Source organism: Crinia signifera, chromosome 6 (assembly GCF_055691185.1).
Source record: "Crinia signifera chromosome 6, ASM5569118v1, whole genome shotgun sequence".
Taxonomy (NCBI): domain Eukaryota; kingdom Metazoa; phylum Chordata; class Amphibia; order Anura; family Myobatrachidae; genus Crinia; species Crinia signifera.
This window is the reverse complement of record NC_139222.1, coordinates 189,764,264-189,791,106: the sequence shown is the minus strand read 5'-3', so window position 1 is coordinate 189,791,106 and position 26,843 is coordinate 189,764,264. Positions and strand designations below refer to the sequence as shown.

General features: G+C 42.6%; 2 protein-coding genes across 3 annotated transcripts in view; one reads left to right on the top strand and one right to left on the bottom strand.

Moving 5' to 3' along the window:
* Positions 1 to 17,283, top strand: part of PLA2G12B (phospholipase A2 group XIIB) — a 41,704-nt gene extending 24,421 nt beyond the window's left edge. For both annotated transcript variants that reach the window (XM_083148447.1, XM_083148446.1), the window contains exons 3-4: positions 7,803 to 7,968; positions 12,867 to 17,283. In XM_083148447.1, coding sequence (XP_083004573.1) covers positions 7,803 to 7,968; positions 12,867 to 12,985 — 285 coding nt within the window. In that variant the 3' untranslated portion in view covers positions 12,986 to 17,283. The remainder of the gene's footprint in view (positions 1 to 7,802; positions 7,969 to 12,866) is intronic.
* Positions 17,284 to 17,806: 523 nt separating this feature from the next.
* Positions 17,807 to 26,843, bottom strand: part of OIT3 (oncoprotein induced transcript 3) — a 40,616-nt gene continuing 31,579 nt past the window's right edge. Inside the window, exons 8-9 of the mRNA XM_083148445.1 lie at positions 21,159 to 21,258; positions 17,807 to 18,231 (exon numbers count right to left, since the gene is read on the bottom strand). Coding sequence (XP_083004571.1) covers positions 18,058 to 18,231; positions 21,159 to 21,258 — 274 coding nt within the window. The 3' untranslated portion in view covers positions 17,807 to 18,057. The remainder of the gene's footprint in view (positions 18,232 to 21,158; positions 21,259 to 26,843) is intronic.

The following is a 26,843-nucleotide window of genomic DNA, read 5'->3' as shown; positions in this document are numbered from 1 at the left end:
CAGTTATTTGAAGTTACTGGCCACAATTGTTAAATACAATACGAGTGTAAAACCATACCACATGTAAAAATTGTTTTAAAAAATGTTTTAAAAAATTCCTCATAATGAAAAATGTATATAACTATAAAAAAGGGTTATATAAAAAATATTTTATATATAATTCTAAAAAATCCCTTATATTAGGGATAGTCTAAAAACGGCAGATTATATAAAAAATGGCAGTTATCTCACAGTATGGGACTCCTTAGAACCGATTGTGTTGTAAACAAACCTACAAGAAAGGTGCTAATTCATAATTGTCATTTAAGCCATTTGGTGTTAAAGTGCATAGTTCGTGGATCCAGAACATCTCACGTCTTGATAAGAGGTTATCTCTGTCCCCTCCCCTGGGGCCCAGGGTGACATGTTCTAGGACTTTAAAACTTAATTCCTCTGCATTTCCACTGTGATGTTGTTTGAAATGTCTTGGGATCGTATGGTTGTCTATTTTTTTTTAATCCCTCTCACATGTTTAAAAAAAAAAAAAAAAAATAGACAACCATACGATCCCAAGACATTTCAAACAACATCACCAAATGGCTTAAATGACAATTATGAATTAGCACCTTTCTTGTAGGTTTGTTTACAACACAATCAGTTCTAAGGAGTCCCATACTGTGAGATAACTGCCATTTTTTATATAATCTGCCGTTTTTAGACTATCCCTAATATAAGGGATTTTTTAGAATTATATATAAAATATTTTTTATATAACCCTTTTTTTTATAGTTATATACATTTTTCATTATGAGGAATTTTTTAAAACATTTTTTAAAACAATTTTTACATGTGGTATGGTTTTACACTCGTATTGTATTTAACAATTGTGGCCAGTAACTTCAAATAACTGTTGGGAGGGCACTGTGACCTAAAACCCCAGCAGGAGTGAGAAGCGAATGCCCACATCTTGAGGATAATAAAATAACCCGACTGACAGGGATTGACAAAACCTGGCTCATTGCCTAGGCTGACTAGTGAGAGGAGTCACCTAGGCAACGGAAATACAAATCATTTAAATGGAAGCCGGGTATCCATACATCTAGATCCCGGGGAAACTGGAAGTTCCGTGCGTGTCACGCAAACTTCCGGAACTAACATTGTGCGGCTCACACACCCAGAGAGTAGGTGTGTTTAGCGCTAGCATCCGGGACAGACGCTAAAGCCGATACCGGAAGCTGCACATGCTGTGCGTACCACCGAAAGGAATAGATGCGGCACACGTAGGAAGACGCGTGCGGGTCACGCTGACGTCAGATAGTGACGTATTGCGTTCCACCGGACCGGAAGCGGAAGTGGGTAGCCGCGACGGCGGGATTCCCACTCTGTGGACTGTCCAATTATGACATAATTAGATATGGTATAAATACAGGACAGAGGACCTGTTGGAGTCACACTCCTGAGGAAGTCCTGCCTAGGGGCCACGGACGAAACGCGTTGAGGGGACTCTATGCTTTTCCAAGGTGTTTGATGACTGATGACAACGTGTTTACACCAGATAAGCAAAAAAAATTTTTATACATTGTACGGGCAAAATTTACTTGTCATGTTTATTAGCAAATAAATGTTTTAACAATACTTCACTAGTATACTCCCTATTTTTTGTATGTGCGGGGACTTGTTCTGAGAAATAATCTTGGATGAACCGAAGAGGAGAAAACTAACTCCCTGACATTGGAAATTTATTACAAAACGCCTGTCAGAGTGGTTGGAGACCACTAGTAACGGTACACCTGAAATTTATTGGGGTGTATTTCTCACAAACGGTGAAGGGTATCACTGTGACGTATAAACGTATTGCACAAGGGGGCGCCCATCTCATCTTTTTTCCAGATATATATATATATATATTTTCTTTCGACGGTGTCACTCTGGAATTAGTGAAGAAAGAATTTCAGACCACTCTGGTATTCTGCAACGTTTCAACGCTTTATTGCGCTTCCCGTACGCGGACGGTGAGCGAAAGTCCACCCACAAAACATCCGCATACGGACAGTCACAAAGACCGACAAAGGGGAGTGGCGTACACTTGAGCGTACGCCACCGTACACGGACGGATCTCCTCTTAGACACCGATAACTGGCGTACAACAGAGCGTACGCCACCGTATACGGACGGGTCTCGTCCCCTATCACACAGACATGTTGCGGCTATCTGAGCGTAAAGCCACCTTGCACGGACGGGTCTCACCTGTTTTCAATGGAAAACTCAGCGTATGTCACTGATCGTAAGAGTGAGCGTACGTCCGTGCACGCTGGCATACCCTTCACATATATGGCCCTGCTAATCTAGCCTTTCAACTATGATTAAGACAATTAAACGAATTATTGTTAATGAACAGCCTAATAAAAAATACATTTTAACCCTCCTTACATGTATATTTATTATGTTCTAATGTTGCATTTTAATCACTATCTATGTGTCCCCACATTGCTTTTACTTTTACAAAAAGTTATGTTGGTGTTACAGTGAAAAAGTTGACACATGTCGACTTGTGTAAATTGAGTGTGCTGCTGTTTAAATTATATAAAAACACTTACTGAATGGGTGTAAATGGTTAGAAACTTAACTACCTTGGCATACATAAGCAGGTCTTAAAATTAATCTTAGCTAAAATTAAACCAACCTTTACATGTAGAGAAGTGTAGAAAGATATGCTTCCAATGTGTTTGAGGGCTGTGTGTGGCTTGCAGGTAGTGAAATAATGGTTTGGACTTAATAGACTGCAGCATTGCTTATTACATTCAGGTGTATGTTTAATTATCCATGTGGATTGTAGTTGTAAAAGTTTCCTCCATCTGTCACCTCCTCGGGTGCGACTGCTAAACATAACTTATCAGTGCTTAGATATAAAGGCCCATACACACTTGCCGATTTTCAGCTGAAAATCGCTCAAAACAGCCGTTTTGAGCGATTTTCAACTGAAAATAGCCTAGTGTGTATGCCCCCCAGATTGCCGACTAGCGATGATGCGCGCTCCCGCATCATCGCTAGCAATGTGGTTCATCTGCTGGTTTTACCAGCAGATGCAGCGATGATGGATGGTTTACCATCCATCATCGCTGTGTGTGTACGCTGCGCCGGGCTGAAAGATTAACCACTTTCAGCCCGGCTCCCGAGTCCCTCCCCCCTCCCCCTGCTCGTCGCATGGAGACGGAGCAGGGGGAAGAAGACACACTGCCAGCCACACCTCCACCTGTCAGTGGAGCTGCAGCCACCTGCTCCGGAGTCCGTCCGTCCGCCCCCTCCCTCACCCGCACGCAGCAGCAGCAGTAGTCACCGTTCAGTGGAGCTGCAGCCGCCCGCTACGGAGTCCATCTGCCCCCCCCCCTCACCCGCACGCAGCAGCAGCAGTTGTTTCCAGTCCCCCTGCCGCCTCCTCAGCTGCATATACAGTAAGACAATAGTAGGCAATTCTCTAAAGTGAGGCCACTGCCACCAATGTGTGGCTGCCTAATCCGATATATATATATATATATATATATATATATATATATATATATATATATATATATATATATAGTGTATATATAGTGTGTATATATATATATAGTGTGTGTGTGTATATATATATATATATATATATATACATACATACACACTGTGTGTATATATATATATATATATATATATATACACAAAAATACACAAAATACACAAGTACCCACACATATACTGTATGTATATATATATATATATATATATATATATATATATATATATATATATATATATATATATATATATGTATATACACACATACGGATGGAGTCAGCTCCATCATTGCAGGAGCTGGCGGTGGATTCGCCACATGCTAGCCCCCGCCAGACTTTGCAAGGGGACACGTGCACGTATCCTTACAACGGAGCTCCCCTCGCCGCCAGTCCCCGCCACGTTCCCTGCCACGTTCCCCTACCTCCCCGTCTCCCTGAAGCGGAGACGGACAGGGCTCCCGTCCCCCACCGACGGTAAACTGGGACGCGTGTGCGTGTGGGACAGTCACGTGTCCCAGTCAGATGTAGTGTCTGCTCGCCAGCGGGGGCTGGTCTGGCGTGCGCTGGCGCTGGAGGAGCGGCGCTACATCTGTGTGTATATGTGTGTATATATATATGGCAGGAATGGCCGGGGCGGCATTTACCTGATCGCTGGGCTCCGAATATACTCAGCCCAGCGATCACTTATGAATCAGGCCGCAAGAACAGAAATGCACTGAAATTAAAGGGCCTCTTCTCCCACCCTTGCAATACAAACCCCGCCCATTATGTAAATATCCTTTTCTAATGAAAGATTTTCATCAAAGTCTTTGGCCGCCTGAAAATCTCTCGCTCTTTGGGGAAAGTAGCTCAGTGTGTACGCACTACTTTGGTGAAAGATATATCTATCAGAGATTTTGGCAAAGTCTTTTGAAATGAAAATCTTCAAGTGTGTATGGGCCTTAAGATAATAGACCATGTTCCCCCACTAACCCGAGGAGGTGACAGATCGAGGAAACTTTTACAACTAGAATCCACATGGATAATTAAACTCGATACTATGGCACCAAAAGGATTAAACGAAATGGTGGGTTTACAATGTTTTCTTTAACTTACTAGTTGTGTGTTTGAACAGTATGTAAAAAAATAAATTGTAAAAAGTACATCAATATTCCTTCCACCTGAGCATTTGGGAAACTTTCAGTTTTGGAGCATCGGTTTGCTTCTGAGAAATGGTTCCAACTTTCTGCCTTTCAGCAGGCTACAGATTCTGGGCCAGATGCACTAAACTTCAAAAGTGATAAAATGGAGAGTTATAAACAACCGGCCCATCAGCTCCTACCTGCCATGCCACAGACTGTGTTTGAAAAATGTCAGGCAGGAGCTGATTGGTTGGTTGTTTATCACTCTCCATTTTATCACCTGTGAAGCTTAGTGCATCTGGCCCTGTGTTTGAGTGAGAACCACGAATGCTGAGTAAGCAATGAGAGAGCATAAACCCCTGATGGGTTCCCCAGGTTACACTGGAAGGTCAGCTGACATGCAAATAGGATGGGCACAAGGCCTATCAGAGCAGTGGGAGGCTACAGATAGGGAAGAAAAGGAATATGCTTACAGGAAGTTCCTCCTCTGTCTGGAAAAGCCCCACCCACCCTTCCCTATTTCTTCTCTCTTAGGCGGCGGTAAAGAACGGTCATCCTTGTAAGATCTTGAGGTGTGTGTGTAGATAGTGGGGTGTCGCTCTCCCTTGACATCTATGGTCATCGGCCATGCTTCCGCCCGGGGGGTGGTCACCACTAGCACGAGTGGATGACCGGGGAGAGTGATCACCAGCGATGGTGTGTATGGTAAACATCTTTAACCCCACTTTCCCTATAGTGACCGTTCTTTGGTGCCGCCACCATTATATATATAGTTTAGTTTAATTGTCAAAATAAATTGACATTCATTTTGAAACGCCAGCACTTGTGTCTGTGTCTTTTTTATTAGATAAGTTTAGTTATTAAGGTTTAGGTTAAGTTATGATGAGTTGAAAGGTGTAGACCTGGGGGATACCTGATGGGGAGTTTATAGAACAGTGGTGTCAAACTCAAGGCCCACCAGCTGTTGTGGAACTACATGCCCTGCTACAGGTTTAGCAATCCAATCTGTGGCACAGCATGCTGAGATGTGTAGTTCCACAACAGCTGGAGGGCCATGAGTTTGACACCACTGGTGTAGATCTTTGGTTTCTGTGTTTTATGTAATGTTTGTTTGCATCAATTGCCATCCAAATGCCACACTGCAACATTGACGTTTATAGTTTCACTGATTGTGTGTGTGTGTCGTACTAAAATTTAAATTTATCTGGATGTATAAAACAGTACACACATCATTGATGAAGTCGTGTAAATGCTTTGTTCTAGATTTAATGTACATATTAGAATTTTTTAGATTTGGAATCACCATCTCTGCTCAGACTTCCTCACATTCTGATGCTAATCATGGTTAGGCACGTAAGGGAAAACATACAGAGTTTTGTGCTGATCTTTCCTTGTGCAAATTGCTGACTCCTACCTTTTGGTACTTCCTCCTGGTTTCAGGATAGTGTCCAAGCATTGTAATCTACTCAGCTGCGCATAAAATAGAGTAGAGGATTCCTGTAAAGTTGGCTGACAAGGCACTGATTAATGCAGCTGCAATGTCAGCTAGAGGGCAGATCTGTTACCTCTGCATAGATTTATGGAAAAGAGCAGGCAAATTATTACCATCATGTGCAGCCTGATAAACTCTACTACTAATGCTCATGAACGATATATTGCATACCTCCCAACATGACCCATTGCAGGAGGGATAGAATGCTCTGTTTCTGGACTTCCCTCTTAATTTAGGATTACCATCACCTGTTTCAAACAAGTTAATGGATAAGAAAGGGGTTCCGACACAGGTGATGGCAATCAAACATTAAGAGGGAAGTCCAGGAATAGCGCATTGTGTCTCTCCCGGTGCGGGTCACGTTGGGAGGTATGGTATTGGGGTATATGCAATGCGCTTTGTTGAGCTGTGACAATAGATCACAGCTCGTGGGTCAGTATTCAACTGACCCCCCTGCACTCGCCATTTCCACCTCGCTGGGTTTTTTGGGGGGATTGCAAGCTTGCGAGCAGGACCCTCCTACCTCTATGTCAGTTTGTTACTACCCAGTTTGTTTTATTACTGTGGTTTCCAATTGTAAAGCGCAACTGAATATGCTGCGCTGTATAAGAAGCTGTAAATAATTAAATAAAAAATAAGGTCTCAATAAAAATGCCCGTGACTGGGGTTGTGGTACAATAGGGGTACATACTGGTGACCAGCGATCAGAGTACCGACGCTGGCTCCTGAAGAAGGGAATCTACACAAGTATAATTACCCTACTGCTGCTCCCTAAGTCCACCTACCAGTGCCTTAACCGACCCCCTACTCTCCAGCCTGACCCTAGGGTTACCACCCATCCGAATTGCTAGTAGGCCTAATGTAGGGTGAGTAGACCATAGGCTTCTATTATTGTATGGAATTACTTGTCAGTGCTGTGAAGTGCGTTGGCGTTCTATAAATAACAGGGCAGTAATACTGCTTTTCTAATTTCATAATTAGTCTTTAATCTCAATCAATAAAACTACAGTGAAACAGATTTAAATCACACTAACAATGATCCAAGAGAACAGAGAAAACCATTATTCTCAGCGGCTGTATTGTACATATCTTCTAGTTGATTTACTGTATTAATTAAGGCTGCAGAAACAGGATTACAAATAATATATGACTGGAGCATATGAATCTGAATAGGATGCGTCACCTTAGCTACACGCCTAACCGCCAATTGTTCCCAGTAGGACATAAAATTAAATAATAATCTTATTTGGTTGCTGCTTAGCAAGAAAAGCATTATACCCAAGGTCAAACTAAATTATTAAGCTACAGATTTTCATTATAATGCATTGAAACGAAGTTCTCACATTAGGCCACACAGTAGACCCCACAGTTCATGCTATGTTACACAATTACTAACATTCATGTTTTGCCACACAGTACTGCACCTTATTCATGTTTTGTCACACAGTAGTGCCCCTTATTCATGTTTTGCCACACAGTAGTTCCCAGCACATGAATAGTTTTAATTAATCAGTTTTAAGCCAAATGCAGGGAAATAAGTTTATTTGCTCACTTATAATAATCTTCCATCCTTTGCTAGATACACATGTAAAACTTCCCTATTGATCATAGTTATTGTTCTCATGTTTTTAAAATGCACCTTTCACCCTTTTTTTGCAGTTAGATATGGGTATCCCTGCAATGACAAAATGTTGCAACCAACTTGACATATGCTATGATACCTGTGGGGCAAACAAGTATCGATGTGATGCGAAATTTCGCTGGTGCCTGCACTCCATCTGCTCAGACCTGAAAAAGAGCCTGGGGTTTGTCTCCAAAGTTGAAGGTAAGTACCAACCTGTCTCTTCACATTTCCAATACTATATATTCATTCATGTATCCAATTGATATGTTGGTAGTGTCTTGGTTTTCCTAATGATATCTACGGTTTCCTTACTACAGTATTTACAGTATTTACTATGCCATGTGCATAGGAATTGTCTACAGTGCCTATGAACAGATGAATATGGAAATGGACATATACTTTAATTCTACTTAAATGGACACTGGGAGATTTTGGTTACCAACTTTGTCCTTATTTCCAGATAAGAATCTTTAATCCCTTCTATTACCCATACTGGAGCTAATCTAATTAGGTGCGAGTTAGCGCAGTACCGGTCACACTGTACAGCAGTCTGATCTCAGACTTGCGCACTGTTGTGCGGTTGCTAGTGTTGCATCACCCCCGTAAATGAGACCCTCCCCCATCGCATATAATGAAGTGACCACATTATGACAAATAAGCTGTTTAGTAAGGCTCATCTAAAATTGTATTGTTATTTAAAGACGGTGTTAAAGTTAATAATGGGGGTAAAATAATTTAAATAGATTATAATTATTAAAGGCACATTCCCAGTTAAATGGTTAGTTACATTGAACTGAACTGCATCTTCCACTGAACTTGGGCAGCACTGTAATGTGATATAAGGCCAGGTGTAGGGCGGGATGTTGTAACATCTGCAGCCCTCTAATGCCGCCCTTCGCCGGGTACCGCATTGTTAATAATCGCATATGCGCTAACATATGCGGTTATTAACGCAAGGGAAAGCTCTTACCATAAGAGCTGTCCTTTGCGATGCGGCCACGGTGCTGGACTTCTGGGTCTGAGACCAGGGAGTCCGTCTGCGCATGCACAGAGCGCCGGAGTGAGCCACAGGGCCGTATCCTTACTCGGGGGTGCACCACTGACCATCACACTTCTTAAAGCTATAGCCCTTGGCATAGGCTGGTAGGTGATGTGAGACAAGATTTCTTATCATTAATTGTAGTCAGTTTTTTCCCCCAATCTCCTTATCTCTTTAACCCTATCATTCCCATTTTTAGTGCAGGCTCCTCCCACCCAACTCCTTCTTCATGCTGGGAGGGATCCATGATGGATCCCTCACACAGCCCTGCAGTAAGAAGCCCATAGGCCTCTGCAGGGAATCACCAGCTTTTGCTGGTGATCCCCTCCGTACCACTGACACTGCGGAGGGGGGTTAGAGAATACAGAAATGTGGTAAAAACCCAGATAACAGGGTTTTTACTGCATTTCTGGTTTAGAGCATCCTGCCCGTAGTAACTTCAAAAAGTGAGAATGTGGAATGTGATAAACTACCAGCCAATCAGCTCCTAGCTTCTGCAGGCTGGGTTTGAAATTTTTTATTTATTTTATTTATTTATTTATTTGCAGTTTCTTATATAGCGCAGCAGATTCCGTTGCGCTTTACAATAGTAAACAGTGATAAAACAAACTGGGTAACAACAGACAGACATGGAGGTAGGAGGGCCCTGCTGCAAGCTTACAATCTATAGGGATATAGGAGGGAAACACAAGGACAGGCACCAGTAATAGCATAGCAGTCCCAACAAGTTACAAGTCCAGAAGGGAAGCTATATAATACATAAGTGCCTCAGAGGGTTATGCGTGTAGAACTTAAATATGATAGGCTTGCCTGAAGAGGTGAGTTTTCAGGGAACGCTTGAAAGTTTGGAGGCTAGCGGAGAGTCTAATTGTGCATGGAAGGGCATTCCATAGGATGGGAGCAGCCCGATGAAAGTCCTGTAATAGTGAATGGGAGCTAGTGATCCGCTCAGATGAGAGACGCAAATCTTGTGCAGAGCGGAGTGGTCGAGATGGGAGATATTGTGTGATAAGTGCAGAGATATATGCTGGTGCAGTATGGTTAATAGCTTTATATGCAAGTAGAAGTGTTTTATATTGAATACGGTAATATACAGGCAACCAATGGAGGGACTGGCAGAGCGGATCAGCAGACAATGAGCGTCTTGCAAGGAAGATCAGCCTAGCAGCAGCATTTAAAATGGATTGCAGTGGTGAGAGTCTGTTCTTGGGAAGTCCAGTTAGGAGACTATTGCAATAATCAATGCGGGATATAATGAGTGCATGGATAAGAGATTTAGTAGTGTCTAGTGTGAGATACGGTCGTATTTTGGATATGTTTTTTAGATGCATGTAACATGATTTGGAGACAGATTGAATGTGGGGAACAAAGGACAGGTCAGAGTCGAGGGTGACCCCTAAGCAACGAGCTTGTTGGGTAGGGTAGATTGTCGAGTTGTCAACAGTGATGGAGATATCAGGATGGTAACTGTTCTTAGTTGGCGGGAATATAAGTAATTCAGTTTTGGAAATATTGAGTTTGAGTTGGCGAGAAGACATCCAAAGTGAGATGGCAGAGAGACATTCAGAGACTCGGCCCAAAACCACTGGTGACAACTCTGGGGTTGATAGATAGATTTGAGTATCATCCGCATATAAGTGATACTGAAATCCGAAGGAGCTGATTAGTTTGCCAAGCGAGGAGGTATAGATTGAGAAAAGCAGAGGACCTAAGACTGAGCCTTGCGGAACTCCGACTGACAGAGGTAGTGAAGAGGAAGTAGAGTCAGAGAAGCGAACAGTGAAAGAGCGATCAGATAGGTAAGATGTGAACCAGGAAAGGGCTGTATCATTAAGACCTAGGGAGTGTAGTGTTTGTAAAAGGAGAGTGTGATCCACGGTGTCAAACGCAGCAGAAAGATCTAGAAGAATAAGCAGTGAGTAATGGCCTTTAGACTTAGCTGTTACCAGATCATTAACCACTTTAGTCAGTGCTGTCTCAGTGGAGTGTTGAGAGCGAAAACCTGACTGAAGCGGGTCTAATAGGGTGTTGGAGTTTAGAAAGTTTGTTAGGCGAGAGTAGACAAGTCTCTCAAGTAGCTTGGAGAGGCATGGGAGCTGAGAGATAGGACGATAGTTAGAGAGAGAGTTAGGGTCAGAATTGTGTTTTTTCAGAATGGGAGTAATCGCTGCATGTTTGAGCAGAGACGGAAAAGTACCAGTAGCAAGAGAGAGATTGCAGATTTTAGTTAAGGTTGGAATAAGCACAGGAGATAGATTTTTAATGACTTGTGCAGGTATAGGATCAAGAGGAGAGGTAGTAGAGTAGGAGGATAAGAAGAGTGCGGATACTTCCTTTTCATTTGTGGGCTCAAACGAAGAGAAAGTGCCAGAGGGTTCAGGTGTGGCAGAAAGAGGGTTAGAGATTGTGGAGCATACCATTTCATCTCGGATGTTATCAATCTTGTCCTTAAAGTAGGAGGCAAGTTCTTGTGCACTGATGGTAGCCGGTGGGGGAGGAGGGGGAGGGTACAGAAGAGACTTAAATGTGTTAAAAAGTCGCCTAGGGTTGGTGGCATGAGAAGAGATGAGAGATTGGTAGTATGTTTGTTTGGCCGTGTCCAAAGCATTGCAGTAGGAGTGGTAGCTAGTCTTATATGTGAGGAAATCAGTAATATTACGAGATTTACGCCATTGGCGTTCAACTTTACGTGACTGATTTCGTAGTTGTCTTGTTGTGTTGGAGTGCCACGGTTGGCATCTAAGCCTACGTGGGGTATAATGGGTAGCTGGAGCCACTTCATCAAGGGCTGTTTCAAGAGTCTCGTAGAGGTGGGAAACAGCAGAGTCAGGAGAGGTAAATGTAGAAATTAGTGAGAGCTGTTGTTGCAGGGAGGTGGAAAGTTGTGGAAAATTAATAGCATTAGTATTTCTGCGGGTTAGAGTAGGCTTGCATGATTTCTGTGTCAGTGAGCTTGAGGTAATGGAGCAGAGTGAGAGAGTAATGAGATTGTGATCAGAGAGAGGGAAGGGAGTGTTAGTAAAATCAGAGACTGAGCACAGCCTGGTGAAAACGAGGTCAAGGCAGTGGCCTTCCTCATGAGTAGCGGCGTCGGACCACTGGGAGAGGCCAAGAGAGGAGGTTAGAGAGAGGAGTTTGGAGGCATGCAGAGATGGTGGACTGTCAATAGCAATGTTGAAGTCACCCAGGATGATAGTGGAGATGTCAGAGGATAAGAAATGGGGGAGCCAGGCAGAGAAATCTTCCAGAAATTTAGATTTGGGAAGCCCAGGTGGACGATAGATAGCAGCAACACGCAGAGAGAAAGGGGAAAAAACCCTAATGGAGTGTACTTCAAATGATGTAAATGTGAGTGAAGGAACTGGTGGGAGAACTGAGTATGTGAAGTCTTGTGACAGTAATATACCAACTCCACCTCCTTTACAGTTACCAGGCCTCGAGGTGTGAGTGAAGTGGAAACCACCATGTGACAGTGCTGCAGGCGAGACCGTGTCTGATTGTGTGAGCCAGGTTTCTGTAATTGCCATCAGATTGAAGTTGTGGGAGATGAAGAGGTCATGGATGGATGTTAATTTATTGCAAACAGAGCGTGCATTCAATAGGGCACATGTAAGTTGTTTGGTGTGTGGTGGGAGGCATGTGATATTTATGAGGTTAGCTAAATTTCTAGGCTTAGAAGCCATTAAATCTGGGTGGATGAGGCAAGGGGGGAAGGGGGGTGTTCCAGCTTTCACTTCATTCAGCTAACCATAAGCTGTGGATGGTGATAGCTTCCATGCATCATGCAGTGTATAGATGTGCTCCAATATTACCTTCTCCTCCAGCTGGGCAGCTACTTTTTAATGCGGGTTATAGTCAGCTTTTACAGAAAAATTTAAGTTAACATAATAAAAACAGTAATATATAAGGCAAATGTGTTGCATAAGGGAAGCATTATGTGTGTATAATATATATATATATATATATATATATATATATATATATATTTTATACATACATATGTAATTTACTTATGTCGTTTGCTATATATATATACAACTAATGTTTTGAATCCCTGCAGCCTGCGAATCAGTGGCAGATACAGTCTTTAACACTGTCTGGACCTTGGGATGCAAACCGTTCATGAACAGCCAAAGATCATCCTGCATCTGCAACGAGGAGGAAAAAGATGAACTATAAGTATAATGAAGCCCTTGTCCAGTCGTCCTGAAGTATTGCTGCGGTGCACAGCCTGGTAGTCAGTGGTTACTGCAGAGTATTACAGCACTGCATAGCTACTCGCCCTGGGAACACTGAAGCTTCGCTCCAATAGACAGTTGTTCATCTACTTCTGTGTGCGCTCAGCATCAGCATGCATCAGGCTACCAGGGTTTAAGTGATTGCAGTTTTTTTTTTTTATTTTTATATCTTAAACAGCGGATCGTCTCTCATTTCCAGATGCTGCAGCTGGACCTGTGTGTGTGACAGTTGCCATTCTCCTCACACTACTGGGCACGCCTGATACCCCTTTCACATCGCACTTTTAAAACGGTATATTGCCGTTTTTTTCCATTTTAAAACATTTAAGGCTGCAATGTGAAAGTGCCAGAGTTGATTTACCGGTTAAAGTTAACCGGTATTTCAACACGTTTCAAAGCCGTTTTTTTGGCAGTTTGAACAGCTCTATTTCAATGGCTTGAAACGTGTCCCTTGGGGGTTAAACGGGTTGAATGTTTGAATGGTATTAAATGATTTTTAAAACGGTTTTCACCTGCAATGTGAAAGGTCTCAAGGCTCTGACCCGTTTTAAAGTCCCATTTAAGAATATCGTGTCATTACCCATTTCCGCAATGTGAAAGCAGTATGAGACTGGATCTGCTCTGCATTGCTGATCTGTTTTCTTCACAATATATTCATTTTTATTTAGAGTTTACAAATATTTATTGTGTAATACATTTCCACAGGATATCCCAATTAACGGTTTAGATCTTATAAACCTCCTATTAATTAGAACCAACCAATATGCTCAGTCCTTTTATCTTGCCCCTAGGCTGTACAGGACTCTTGCCTCATGACCTTAATGTGCAGATCTGAAGTTAAGAAGAGAATTTGTATTGACCTTATTAAAAGCAAGCCGGTTGTGGTATATATAGATTTGCATTAAAGCGCACACATATATACATTATTCTAATGAAGTACCAAATCAGTGCAAAGAGTTGGAATCCCATTCTCTGCAGATGCAGGGGTACCTTAATTATTAAATTGGAACAACTAGACAGATAGTCATGATAATTATGTCGTTTCAATCATGAATCAGGAAATGCCAGGGAAGCATAGGAAGCTGCAAGAGATACTTTAATACAAAGGATTTGTTCTCTCTTCATAAGTGGCAGATAATCTATAAGTGCAGCCTCACTGAGTAATACATTCTGGTTGGCTGGAACTAAAGACTTACTTAGACCAGGATTCAGTAGTCAATGCCTCTCTGATTGATGAAGAGCCTGAATGCTCTGCTAGGCAAAAGCTGAATGTGTTCTATAAGCTAACGTAGGAGATGAGCCAGTCAGTCACTGGTCAGAGAGTATACAGGAGCTTTCAGTTCTGTAAAATAAATATGTTGAAACATAGCTAAGACTGTGGCCAGCATTATATTTTCATAAGTTTCAGATATAATTCATATATGTATAATAAAACATTATCAATGTATGCAGTCCATCTGCACCAGGTCATTTCTACAGACCCAGCTTTCAGTATATTACACAGATCTTTAGCCGTAATCTAAGCATTTGGGAACCTGTTTCTTCACATACAGTATCAAGTGCACCAATGGCAATGCTATGTATCGGTCACCCATACTCACTGGTCATTTGGTGGATGGTAGGATATCACTAGTTTCTAGGGTATTCACTGCATTGCCCATAGTCATTGTTTAGCACATACATTTGCATACTGTTTGCATCTGCTCTGGCTATGCACTATATACACTATTAGCTATATCATTATTTTTGGTTGCAAAAAAAAACAAAACAGTACTTTCAAATACTATATATTATCTAGGAGAAATGCCTAATATATACAAATACACTGAAAAATAATGCTGGATCTCCCCACAATCCCCCCTGACTGACAATAATAGCCAGACGTTCATCGTCTGCAAAGCTACTCTGTCTGTCACTTCATTGGTTACCTGTATTCTACCATATTCAGTACAAAATTATTTTACTCACACATAAAGCAAACTACACCAACATACATCTTTTCTCTTATCTCAAAATATCTGTCAACCCGACCTCTTTGCTCCTCACAAGATCTACGTCTCTTATCCACACTCATTTATTAGCTCACATTCCCGATTGCTGGACTTTCATTGGGCTGCACCTACTCTGTGGAATGCCCTCCCATGCACAATAAGACTCTCCTCCAGTCTCCAAATCTATAAACGTTCCCTGAAAACTCACCTCTGAGGCAAGCTGACCAAATTCCAGAACCATCCATTTAACCTTCATATTATACCGTTCCTATCTAATTACATCCCCACTGTACAATCCACACATATCCACTGTCTTTACTTTTCACATTTTCCATCCTCCTGACCCATGGCCAAACTGATGGGTCACCGTATCTTACAGCACATCAGGAACCTTTGCATTCTGGTGTATCTAATGCCTATTTCCCTATAGATTGTAAGCTTGAGAGCAGCGCCCTCATAACTTTGACCATCTGTAAATACCCAGTTTGTTGTATCACCTATTGTAAAGCGCAACGGAATATGCTGCGCTATATAAGAAACTGTTAATAAATAAAATAAATAAATACTATGAAGGGACTTGCCATATCACCACCCATTTTGGGTCCCTACTGCTCATGTGTGACCAGACATTGCCAAACCACACAGGGGCACAACACATGAAAACACAGTCTCAGTCTTGGGCTTCCAGGTGCAGAATAAATAAAAAATACATATTTCAAAATAACATCCTGAACAAAAAAATACATTCTAATATTTTAATCAAACATGGCATTGTCAATCTGAAATGGTTATAACATAGGAGCAAAGGTCCAGGTCCAAGCACTAGGGCTGCAACTAGGGAGGGGGCTAGGGGGGTCACATGGCCTGGGTGCTGGATGTGACACCCATGTGTGCATATGCAGATGGGAGGGGGGGAGGGGAGAGAAGGAGCAGAGTCATATTACTGCCTTGCCTCAGGTAATGGATGTGATACACACGCATGTATGCATATGCTGGGGGGGAGCGAAGATAATTGACTGCCTTGTCCTGTGTGATGAAAATTCTAGTTTCATCCCTGCAGGTACCACCACTGTCCTTCATAATCTTTTGCATAAGAAATCTGTCACCAACCAGCAGTATGGTACTACGGTGATTCGCAGATTGTGATGAATGGTAAATGAATGGAACAACTAGATCTTAGGCAATTCACCACTAAATAATATACAAAGCAACTTCCCATCTGTGATATTTGTATAATACAGTAGTGGTATAACTACCACCAATTCCCACCCATGGATTGGACTGTATAGGGGGGTCCTCAACAGGGACCGGCAGTGAGGACCACTGGGGAGCTCCATTGGAAGGGGATGTGCGCGTGTTCCCTTCCCGTGAGCTGGCGGTTGACGATCCGACTGCTAGACCCCTGCTGGAAGAGAGCGGCTCCATCTGTAAATGATTAATGGTGTGTTGGGGTATTACACACACACGCACACACAACTACCTGTCATATTACTGTGTGTTTTAACAGCTTAGCCTTAAGCATGATATGTAATGCAGGTAATATTTGCAGACAGAGTTGATTTAGACACAGGTTAGATCATGAAGAAAGACAAACACTACACAGCTTACTTAGGGCAATGGAGAGACAAAGGGCACGCACGTGATTAGCTTTGCTCTTAGCTGCATGTTAGATGCATGTTTATGAGCTGCAGACTTTTGGTAAATATGCAAAGCACTTATGCTGCCAGGGAATAGTCTCAGCCCTAAAACCCCAACCTCGCCTGTTAGCTGGAGTGACCAAGACATTTCTCTGATTATACCATACAATTGGGCCTTATCCTTGTGGTCACCCAGTATTTATGTTGTCTCTGAATGCCAGTTAAAGTAGACAAAAGGTCCCGACATTAGTAAATGTTTGATGATAATAAAAAATGTAAATTCTTAGTGTCCTAGCAAACCCACCATATAACTACATGTAGATGTATCGCACATACAGGTAAGTACCGGGATATTGTGACATGTACTGTATATGCATATTTGTGTTCTGCTACTCTTGAAATATATTTTTTCTATTCCTCAAATTTGTCTGGTACTTGTCTAAATGAATTGTTTTAAATTGTACCACCATGTGTACCACCGTGTGAAGCACAGCATGTGAGGACACTCCCATATCCTATGAAACCACACCCCTTCTGTCTGTGTGTGGCTAAGCTACCCATATATTACCGCAACAGATGTCAATAAAGGTAGTGACACTAATGCACACACACACTGTGTCTTCATTCTTCCCAAACAGCACCAGTTGGGGCCCAGAGTCTACCCACACGCGCTACCAGCTGGAGGGGAGGGGGTCCATACAGAGAATGAAAAATAAATGGGAATGATGAAGGATATATTTTATGAAATGAATTCGTGCCTTCAATCTGTGAATAAGTGTACTCAATCTGTGCCGCTATTTCCGCTGGCAGAAATAGCAACTCGCCTATTCAATGCTTCCGTTACAGACAGCGATGAAGGCAGTTTTTGTCGGAAACGACTGGGATTGTCGAATTCATGGTTGTTTTTCAACAAACCGCTGCCCTTTTCACCGATATACGCACTTTCCGACACTTGACAGCCGTGTAATTGAATTCGTACTGTCAAGTTACTTTCGGACAAAATGGCCCAGGATTCTGACTGTCAGGATGTTCCAACAGTCAGAATACCAGATTAAACACCCCTCTATATGTTGTTTTCCCCTATATAACATGTTGGAAGCAAAATAAAATGTAGTAAAGCAAAAATGGACAATATTCTAGACATCAAAAAGCTTCTCCCTTTTAATCAGATACAATTATAAACCATAGATTATTTTAGCTTCATATATCTGTTGAAAAATGGATTGGCAAATTTTCCTATGGGACAAGTGTACAAAATACTTACATTGGTTAGATAAATAAACACATGAAATTGGGAAATAGTTTTAAATATAAAGAGTAAAAAGATTGAATTAGCATCATAGAGAGGCACTTTATTTACAATGTGGATCTGTATGGACACAACGCTAATCTTCCATATCTATTATTATGGGACCACCAGTGAGGAGATGGTTCATCATAGGACTTGATCCATCCTCCATATCTCCAGATCTGCGCATCCGGCGGCGGCAACCTTGGGCACAGCGAGATCGTTCATCTGTGGCTCCACAGACCAAAATCTGGCAGTGCAAGAACACCTCCTACATGGTGAGAAAGAAGACGATCTCAAAAAAAGTTATAAAGTCTTAAGAACTTCAGTTGCTGTGGTCCCACACTCTACTAGGAACGCTAAGAATACAGTAAACATTATATAATGGCAATAAGTCATGCTTACAATCCATCTCATCTTGATTTTACAGTATGTCAAGTAGTATTATTATGTATTTATTACCATTTATTTATATAGCGCACACAAAGCTTGTTAGGGGAATGGAGAATTTAAGCTACGAGGAAAGATAAAGCAATCTGGGACTATTTACACTAGAGAAGAGACGTTTAAGGGGGGGACATGCTCAATATGTTATAAATACATTAGGGGCCAATATAAGGAACTGTCAAACACCCTTTTTTCTGCTAGACAGGAATCTATGAAGCGAGGGCACGAGTTTAGATTAGAAGAAAAAAAGATTTTGTTCATCTAGAAGAAAAAAATTCTTTACAGTCAGAACAGTCAAACTTTGGAACTCTCTTCCTGGAGAAGTGGTGTCGGCAGACACTATAAATATCTTTAAAATAAGGTTGGATAAACATTTATTGGTTAAAACATCCATGAGTACGAATAAGTAACATAATCTGTCTCTAAAATATCGGAACATAATATACAACAAAGGATAAGCTACTATAAACATAGGTTGAACTAGATGGACACAAGTCTTTATTCAGCCTCACCTACTCTGTAACTATGTATATGTAAATATATTCTGCAGCGCTGTACAGAGAATATTTGAATATTCACATCAGTCCCTGCCCCAGTGAAACTATCTATATTTCTCTACCACATGTACATGCACACACATTCATTCTAGGGTTCATTTTGTTTGGAACCAACTGACTTGTGGGAGAAAACTGGAGTACCCAGAGGAAACCCATGGAAGCATGTGGAGAATACACAAACTCCACATAGCTAGGGGCATGGTGGGAATCGAACAATGACCACAGTGCTGTGAGGCAGTGATGCTACACAATCCATGCTACATGATCACAAATTAGGTTTACTGCACACAGTAAATGATTCAGTGATTTTCCAATTGTAAAGCACAATGGAATATGCTGCGCTATATAAGAAACTGTAAATAAATAAATAAATAATACATTTTGAATCGCAGCCTACACATATATGTTGAAAGATAATATTCCAAATAATTTTTTTATCAATTTTTAAATCATGGTAATTCTGGGAAAAAGATTTGGCCATTCCATGAGCTAAATAAATGCTCAAACTTATCAGGAGTAAATGACATCACTGTTACTTAAGCCAACACACCTTTCCTTCTTGCATTCATGGGCTACGTGCGACCGAACCCTCTAACCCCGTCTCCCCGTAACCTGCCGCAATAATTACTGAGACGCACCTGCGTCTCAGACAGCTGTAGGGCCTCTCCGTCGGCGCTCGCATGATCCCCTCTCCACCGGTGTCCGCCAGCGCAGGGGATCTAGCGGTTACCAGCGCTATGTGAGAGACACTCACTAGGCTTGCCATGGACGCTGGGGACAGAGCCATGGACGCCGGGGACAGAGCCGGGCTGCCGCGGAGTCCCTACGCTAACTACGCTAGGCAGCCGTAGGGCTATGCTGACAGCGTAGCTTAGGCTATGCTGAAAATGTAGCGTAGCCGGGCTCTTTGCTATTACACAAGTACCTAAGAAACGTAATAAATAACGCTGCATGCATCGCCATAGATTGCAGACATAAGACAGCTTCAGAGTCACACCACACAGAGACGACCAAAGCTATTCCCAATGTACTTGTGACTAAATGAATTTGGCCATACTTCTCTGTCAGCAAGTACATTGAACCACTTGTGTTCTGTCACCACAGATACCTCCCTTGTAAAGCCTGGGAAAGCCTATTTAACGGTACAGTGGCTTTACATTCTATAATCAGTTTTTTCTTTTTTTCCAATCATTGAGTGGAACTGGAAGCATATGTTTGAGTGGCTTGATGGCTAACCTTGACACTCCAGCTGTTGTTGAACTACACATCCCAGCATCCTCTGCTTCAGTTTTGCTATTTGGCCATGCTAAATCTGATGCAGAGCATCCTGGGATGTGTAGTTCAACAACAGCTGGAGTGTCAAGGTTAGCCATCAAGGGCTTAGGGACTGTATTACATCAGCATTCCAAGCATATGTCAACTGCCCCATTAATATCACTGATGGATATAGGCCTGCAGTTATTTTATATTGATATGATACAATAAGCAGTGTTAGAAAATCAGTTTTCAGGCTGAATATTAACAAATAGGCTCTGTAAGTATGATTCTAGTGAAAAAATATGCTACTACACTCAGCCACACTTGCTGACATTTCATGTCTCCAGGAGAAAGGAGAGTAGACTTTCAGCTGCACTCAGTTGGGTGGGGATGGAGTTTTGCATCATTAAGGCCCGCCCTCCTTGCAGGAAATAACATAATTTGCAGGTGTATGTGGAGGGGTGGGGCTTAAAGAATGTCATTTGCATCATTTTAGCCCTGGCCTTCCACATACACCCACTAATGCTGGTATTTGGCTGTCAAATTAAGACATGGGGATCCAGGGAAATGCATGAGGCATGCCGACCCTTCCGACTGGGAGGAGGGCCTGATTTTCAGGAGCCTCCCAGCCATTCCGGGAGGGTATGCAAGTATACACTTAGCAGGATTGCTGTAATGAATGCCATTAAATGATACTGCAATCCTGTAACGATCTATAAAATTGCAGTCACGGTAATCTTTTACATGTACATTTGTGGATATCATTCTAACCTCTTTGTTAAAAGAACATTTACATTTTAAGTTTATTTTTTTTTATTTGCTCTGCTTGTTTTTCTAGCTGGAATGGATCAAAATTCTCTTCTAGAGCTTTGATTTCCATGTTGAACATACACTCTGTGTATAAATAACTTAGCACATTCTAGGATATAACATATACCTTGTTATCCTTTCCCACAAATTTAAACACTGGGACCTGAAAGTGTTTGGCAAGATGATCTTTTGATGTATACTGTTTTACAGCCTCATCTGAGACACACCTGTAAATAAAGCAGAAATATATGAAATACATGTATTTAGAAAACATGACATTTTACTTTATTGTATTAATAAAGCAGCACAACTCATTTTCATAAAACGTAATTTTCTCCATTCCCTTATCAATGTTCAACATGGAACAACCGTATATTTATACAGGTTGCACAGAATAATGCACAATGCATGTTTGATGCCTTAACAATAAGCATATCTGCAACAGGTTATGGCCTAAGGTACAACACAAAAGATACGAGCAATTTCCTAGTGAAGTCTGCAAAATAGATGTAAGTAACTCAATAATGTACTGTATTTCAAAGGGAGCAAATAAAATAAATTGGCTGGCAGTCCAGGTTTAACTAGCTGTGAATAAATGTAAAAATACAATCATCAGCTGTGAAAATTGAAGATTGAGATTCTACTATTAAGTGGTGACTGGTGGGGACCGTATCTCATGGCCCCTTACCTTGGAGGTACTGTACTTAGAACTATGGGATTCGCTGGTAAATTCTTGCAAAGTATTATGGCATTATATCATTCCCCCACAGCCACTGTCTCTGCCAACAGTCTCACCTCATCTTTCGGAATAGCTAATGGTACCAGACATGGATATCCATTATCTCCTTTAATCTTTGCTCTAGTTATAGAGCCCCTGGTAGCGCGGATTCGTGACAATGCGGATAAAGTGTAAAAATTGGTCCATCCGAGCATAAAATCCCCTTATACTGTATGCAGATGATGTTCTGTTATCCTAGGGAAACACAGTTCAGTCCTTGCAACCTCTCCTCTCTGAAATGTATATCTACTCTAGACACTCTGGGTATAAAATCAATGCAGACAAAACCGAAGTACTTGATTTTTTTATATCCCAGGTCCATCGAAACTTACTTTTGAAGTTGCTTTCCCAAACAAATGGCACAAACAGAAAATATTTAGGTGTTTATCTAGCACACCACCATCATCAGTTATTTCAAGCTCATTTTTATTTGGGCTAATAAACACCACAGAGTCTGTTTACAGATATTACAACACCCCCCACACAGCGGAGGCCTTGGCATTCCTGATTTTAAAAGATACTATTTAGCTGCCCAACTGGTCCAGTGTGTTCAATGGTGAAATCCAGAGGCACAAAGGGATTGGACTACCATTGAGGTTGATGAGTTGGGCCTCTCTACGATTCCTTCTCTTCGTGGAAACTCGAGATCGCATCGCACTAAGGCTGTGATATCTCATCCAATTGTATCTCGCTGCTTCGTTATTTGGGACTAGAGGGTATGCAATCTGGGATCACGGCTGTCAATCCCCGCCGACAGCCGTGATCCTGGCCTGTTTGTTGTCAGATCGACCGCATAATGACAGATGGGATTCAATGTCCGCCTGCCGCTCGGCGCAAAGGGGGAGTGGCTGCGAAAATGGCAGTGGATTGTCGATCAGCGGCCGGGATTGCGACAATCCATGACTGTTATCGGCAGAATGGGCCCGTCAGCTTCTGAAGTCGGGCCCGTTCTGCCTTGATCAATGCAATGACAGCATCAATGCTGTCGTTAATGACAGCATTGAATAGAAAGCAGCCGCTATTTCCCACATCAGAAATAGCGGCGGCACATTGCATACCGCCTAACAAGAAATTTAGTTTGAACCCCTAGCCCTTCACCAATCAATTCTCTTTCCAATAACCCAAACTTCCTTCCAGGTATGCACACATCATCATTTCATTTATGGAGAAACCAAAATATTTTATATTTAAATGAAAATCTTTTCCATAATTCACTCAGATTCAAGTGGAGAAGAACATCCCCACCAGGAATGTTTATCAATTCTTACAAAAGGCATTTTCAATGCAAAGTGGGACATGTTGTATCCAACAGACCTCTTTCTACTTTTGAGGACTTATGTTTCCGACGTGCCTCTACTAGAGGTTAAATTTCCCTTATATACACGTTAATGGTTGAGGATTCCCCTCCTCAACGCACCCCTATTGAGAATGCATGGGAAGTGAATTTAAATTCTCTATTAAATGATGAAGACAGTTCTATTTGTGTTCAAATCAAATATGTATAAATTGCTATATAGATGGTACTATGAGGCCGATTCTGGTTCACACAGAGTGAATATGGCCCCTGCCACAATGGTTGGGGTTTGCGCATGCAAATTTCTGAGCATGTGCAAACCCCGACTGCGAATGGCCACGGTGAGATGGCATCCCCATATGGAATATATGACTAGCATTATTCTCAAATCCTCCAAATCATTCCATAAAATATGGGGTCCATGGTTTGCCACTCAGCAAATCCCTTCCTCTTTCAATATATAATGGCGAATAATGTAAATTAACCCTTTTCATTATTTATATTAATTTTAGCTTCTAATAGGGGTTTATATCAAGGATTCACCCTCCTCTTTCCTTCTTTTTCTCCCTGCATTCTCGCAATTCTATTCGTTTTCCTGTTTCACTTTGACTCTAGTCATCCCCTGGTTGGACTGGTATCTGGTCGACAGATTTACGATGTCTAGAGCGACCATGTTATGGTCAACCATTCTTAGTCAAATCCATGGGATACGGTCACTAGGTCTACAAGCATTAGGTTGACACCATGGGGTTTTCCAATTTTTTTTGGAACCGACATGTGCCGATAGGCAGTATATCATGCCCTACCATCCACTATGGCATGGTGGGAGAAGAAAATAGTGTGCCCAGCATTGCTAGGCACCGAGCCTGAAGTATTGCAAGCGCAGCGTGCCATGCGAGGGGACGCGGTGCTACGTTTCTGTGTCCATGTGGACATTAGGGACAAAAAACGTGAAAAACCCGATGTCGAACTTTTGACTGTCGACCTTCCCCATGTCGACCTAATGCTTGTGCCGAGCTAATGACTCGGTCAAACGAACCCATGTCAACCTTCAATCATGACGACCTTCAGTCACGTCGACCTAGTGTTTATCGACCTAGTTCCTGTCTATCAAAAATGATCCATACCCAAACTCATCTAGTTAGAAGCATAAAGATAGTTGACCGCGTCTAGATTGACAGTAACGGAAGTTAGATGCCAGCATTAGAGCAACGGGAGCATGGTCGACGATCACATGAGTTTTTCTAATTTTTTCAGTGCCGAACGTCACAGATCAACTTGGTTCCTACTTAACTATCCAAGTGGACATAGAGTGAGATTATAATAGTGTTCCCCATGCGAGGGGACACTGTGCACATATACAGTGTCCAGGGGGACCCATGTGACATTCGGCACCAAAAACAGTGAAAAACTCAAGTGAACCATGTGATCGTCGACCACTCTCTGGTTGCTCAAATGCTGGTGTCTAACTTCCGTTAATGTCAATCTAAATGTGGTCAACTATCTTTAGGTAGCCAACTAGAAGGGTTTTACCATAACCGGTTGGACTATCTGTTAGTGATGCCAGACTTTATTATACTTTTTCTTTCTTACCTCTGTGCAGCGGCGTAGTTACGTTTTGGGCGCCCCCCCGCCGTTAGGGGGGGGGCGACCCCCGCCGCCCATGCAAACCCCCCCAATCCCCCGCAGCCTTACCTTTTGCGCTGGTCCCGGCGGCTCCGTTCTTCTGCTGAGGACCACCACAAAATGGCCGCCCCCATACAGCAGACAGTTTCAGAGAACTGTATGCTATATGGGGGCGGCCATTTTGTGGTGATCCTCAGCAGAAGAACGGAGCCGCCGGGACCAGCGAAATAGGTAAGCCTGCGGGGGATTGGGGGGAGGTGTAACTATAGCACCGCAGCCACCGGCGCCCCCATATGCACAGCGCCCCCCCGCGGTGGCGGGGGCTGCAGTGCTATAGTTACGCCAGTGCCTCTGTGCAGTCTTACTCTATGTTTAAATTCAGATCATTACTTGTGTTATATTGTATCTGGATCCATAAACCATCATTACTGTATTTTCATCATGTTATGGCCTTACTATGAGGGTCCCTGTTTATATTGATCTAACCAATAAATACATTTAAAAAAAAAAAGATTACTGGTGAGATGTTAATAAAAAAAATGAAAAAAATACAGATAGGGACAAGCACCCGCTAGATGCTCTAGTACCCTGAACAGATTCAGATATTAAAGGAGGATCAGCTGTGTGTTGAAATTGAGGAGGCCAAAGGTAGGATCTTCTCATACGCAATTCTCTGGGTTTGAGTTGCAGTAGAAATGCTGGTGTGCTGAGCTAAACCCAGCATGAATAATATACTTGGAATGCATGTGTCCTCAGCTAAACCCAGCAAGCATGATACACAGGCTTTTAAACAGAAATCGTCTGGTACCAGTGCAGTAGGGAGTCAGGCTGGCCTTGGCAATTAGCAGGATGTGATGATTAGCCAGACCACCTGGGAGCAGAGAATCAAGCTGGATTTTATACTCTTGACAGCAACAGCAAATAGAATAGAATCAACTTTATTGGCCATGTATGCTTGCGCACACTAGGATTTTTTTGCGGATTACAGTGCAGCATCAACCGGGGGGACGGACGGATGGACATTACATACATTGCATTAAGACATTACATGTGGGGAACACATACCTTCACAGTGCCTAGGCAGCCATCAGCGGCACCACTGGTCACTGCAAGAGCCAGGTAGGTAACAATACAAATAGAAACAGTAGTTTTCACACAGGGAGCACATACCCACCGAGCTGCACAGCGCATAGGCTGGCATCAGCGGCGCCACTGGTCATTGCAGCAGCCAGGGAGGTAACGATATAAGCAGGGACAGTACAGTTATCACACGGGAGACACGGGGTTACATATGGCTGAGTGCACAGTTCCTAGGCAGCCATTTGCAACGACTTCTTCTTGTATGGAGGACCAGCGTGGGGGTCAGGGCGGGTTGGGGGAGGGGGCGGGGGGGAGAGTCAGTGAGGCTGGAGAAGAGTCAATGAGGCCAGGAGAGTGTCTCTGCCGCTGAGCCGGTGAGGCCCGCTGGGGCCTGCAGAGCGGAAATCCTGTGCACGGCCGGGGGTGTGTGTGATCCTGCCGGCCTTTGGGTGTCATGTCGGGGCCCCCATGGTCAATGTGCCCCCTGACCTGGCCGGGTGATAGCTGGTGTGATGCAGGTCCTGCCCTTCCCCCAACTGCATTGTTCTGCCATTTCCCCAAATGCAGTGTGCAGGGTGATCATCTGATCCTGTAGTTTGTTTTCTGGTGAGGGGTGGGGGGGGGGGGGGGGTCGGGGGACCAATGGTGCTGAGTTAGGATTGCACATAAAGTAATGCTGTCTCTTTCTACCCCCTTAATACAATGTGCAGAATTGTGATAGGTAGAAGAGCTGACTTGCAAAGCCTCACGACTGGTCCATGTGGCGTCTGCTTAAATGAAGGAAAAGGTCTGTGCCTTTTGCAATACAAAAGGACATGCAGGAGTCAGAAACAAGGCCTAAGGTGGAATGTAAACCAGGCTTATGGATGAGCAGAAAGGATCTTCTATATAACATAGAAAGTGACACCAGAATGACCATTACAGATGCTAAAATATAGTCACGGAAATAAAAGTAAGTTTCATTATGGAAATTAAAGCAACAGAAAAAGTTCCAGAAGCAAATAATGACACAGACTGACACTCCTTCCTGCACA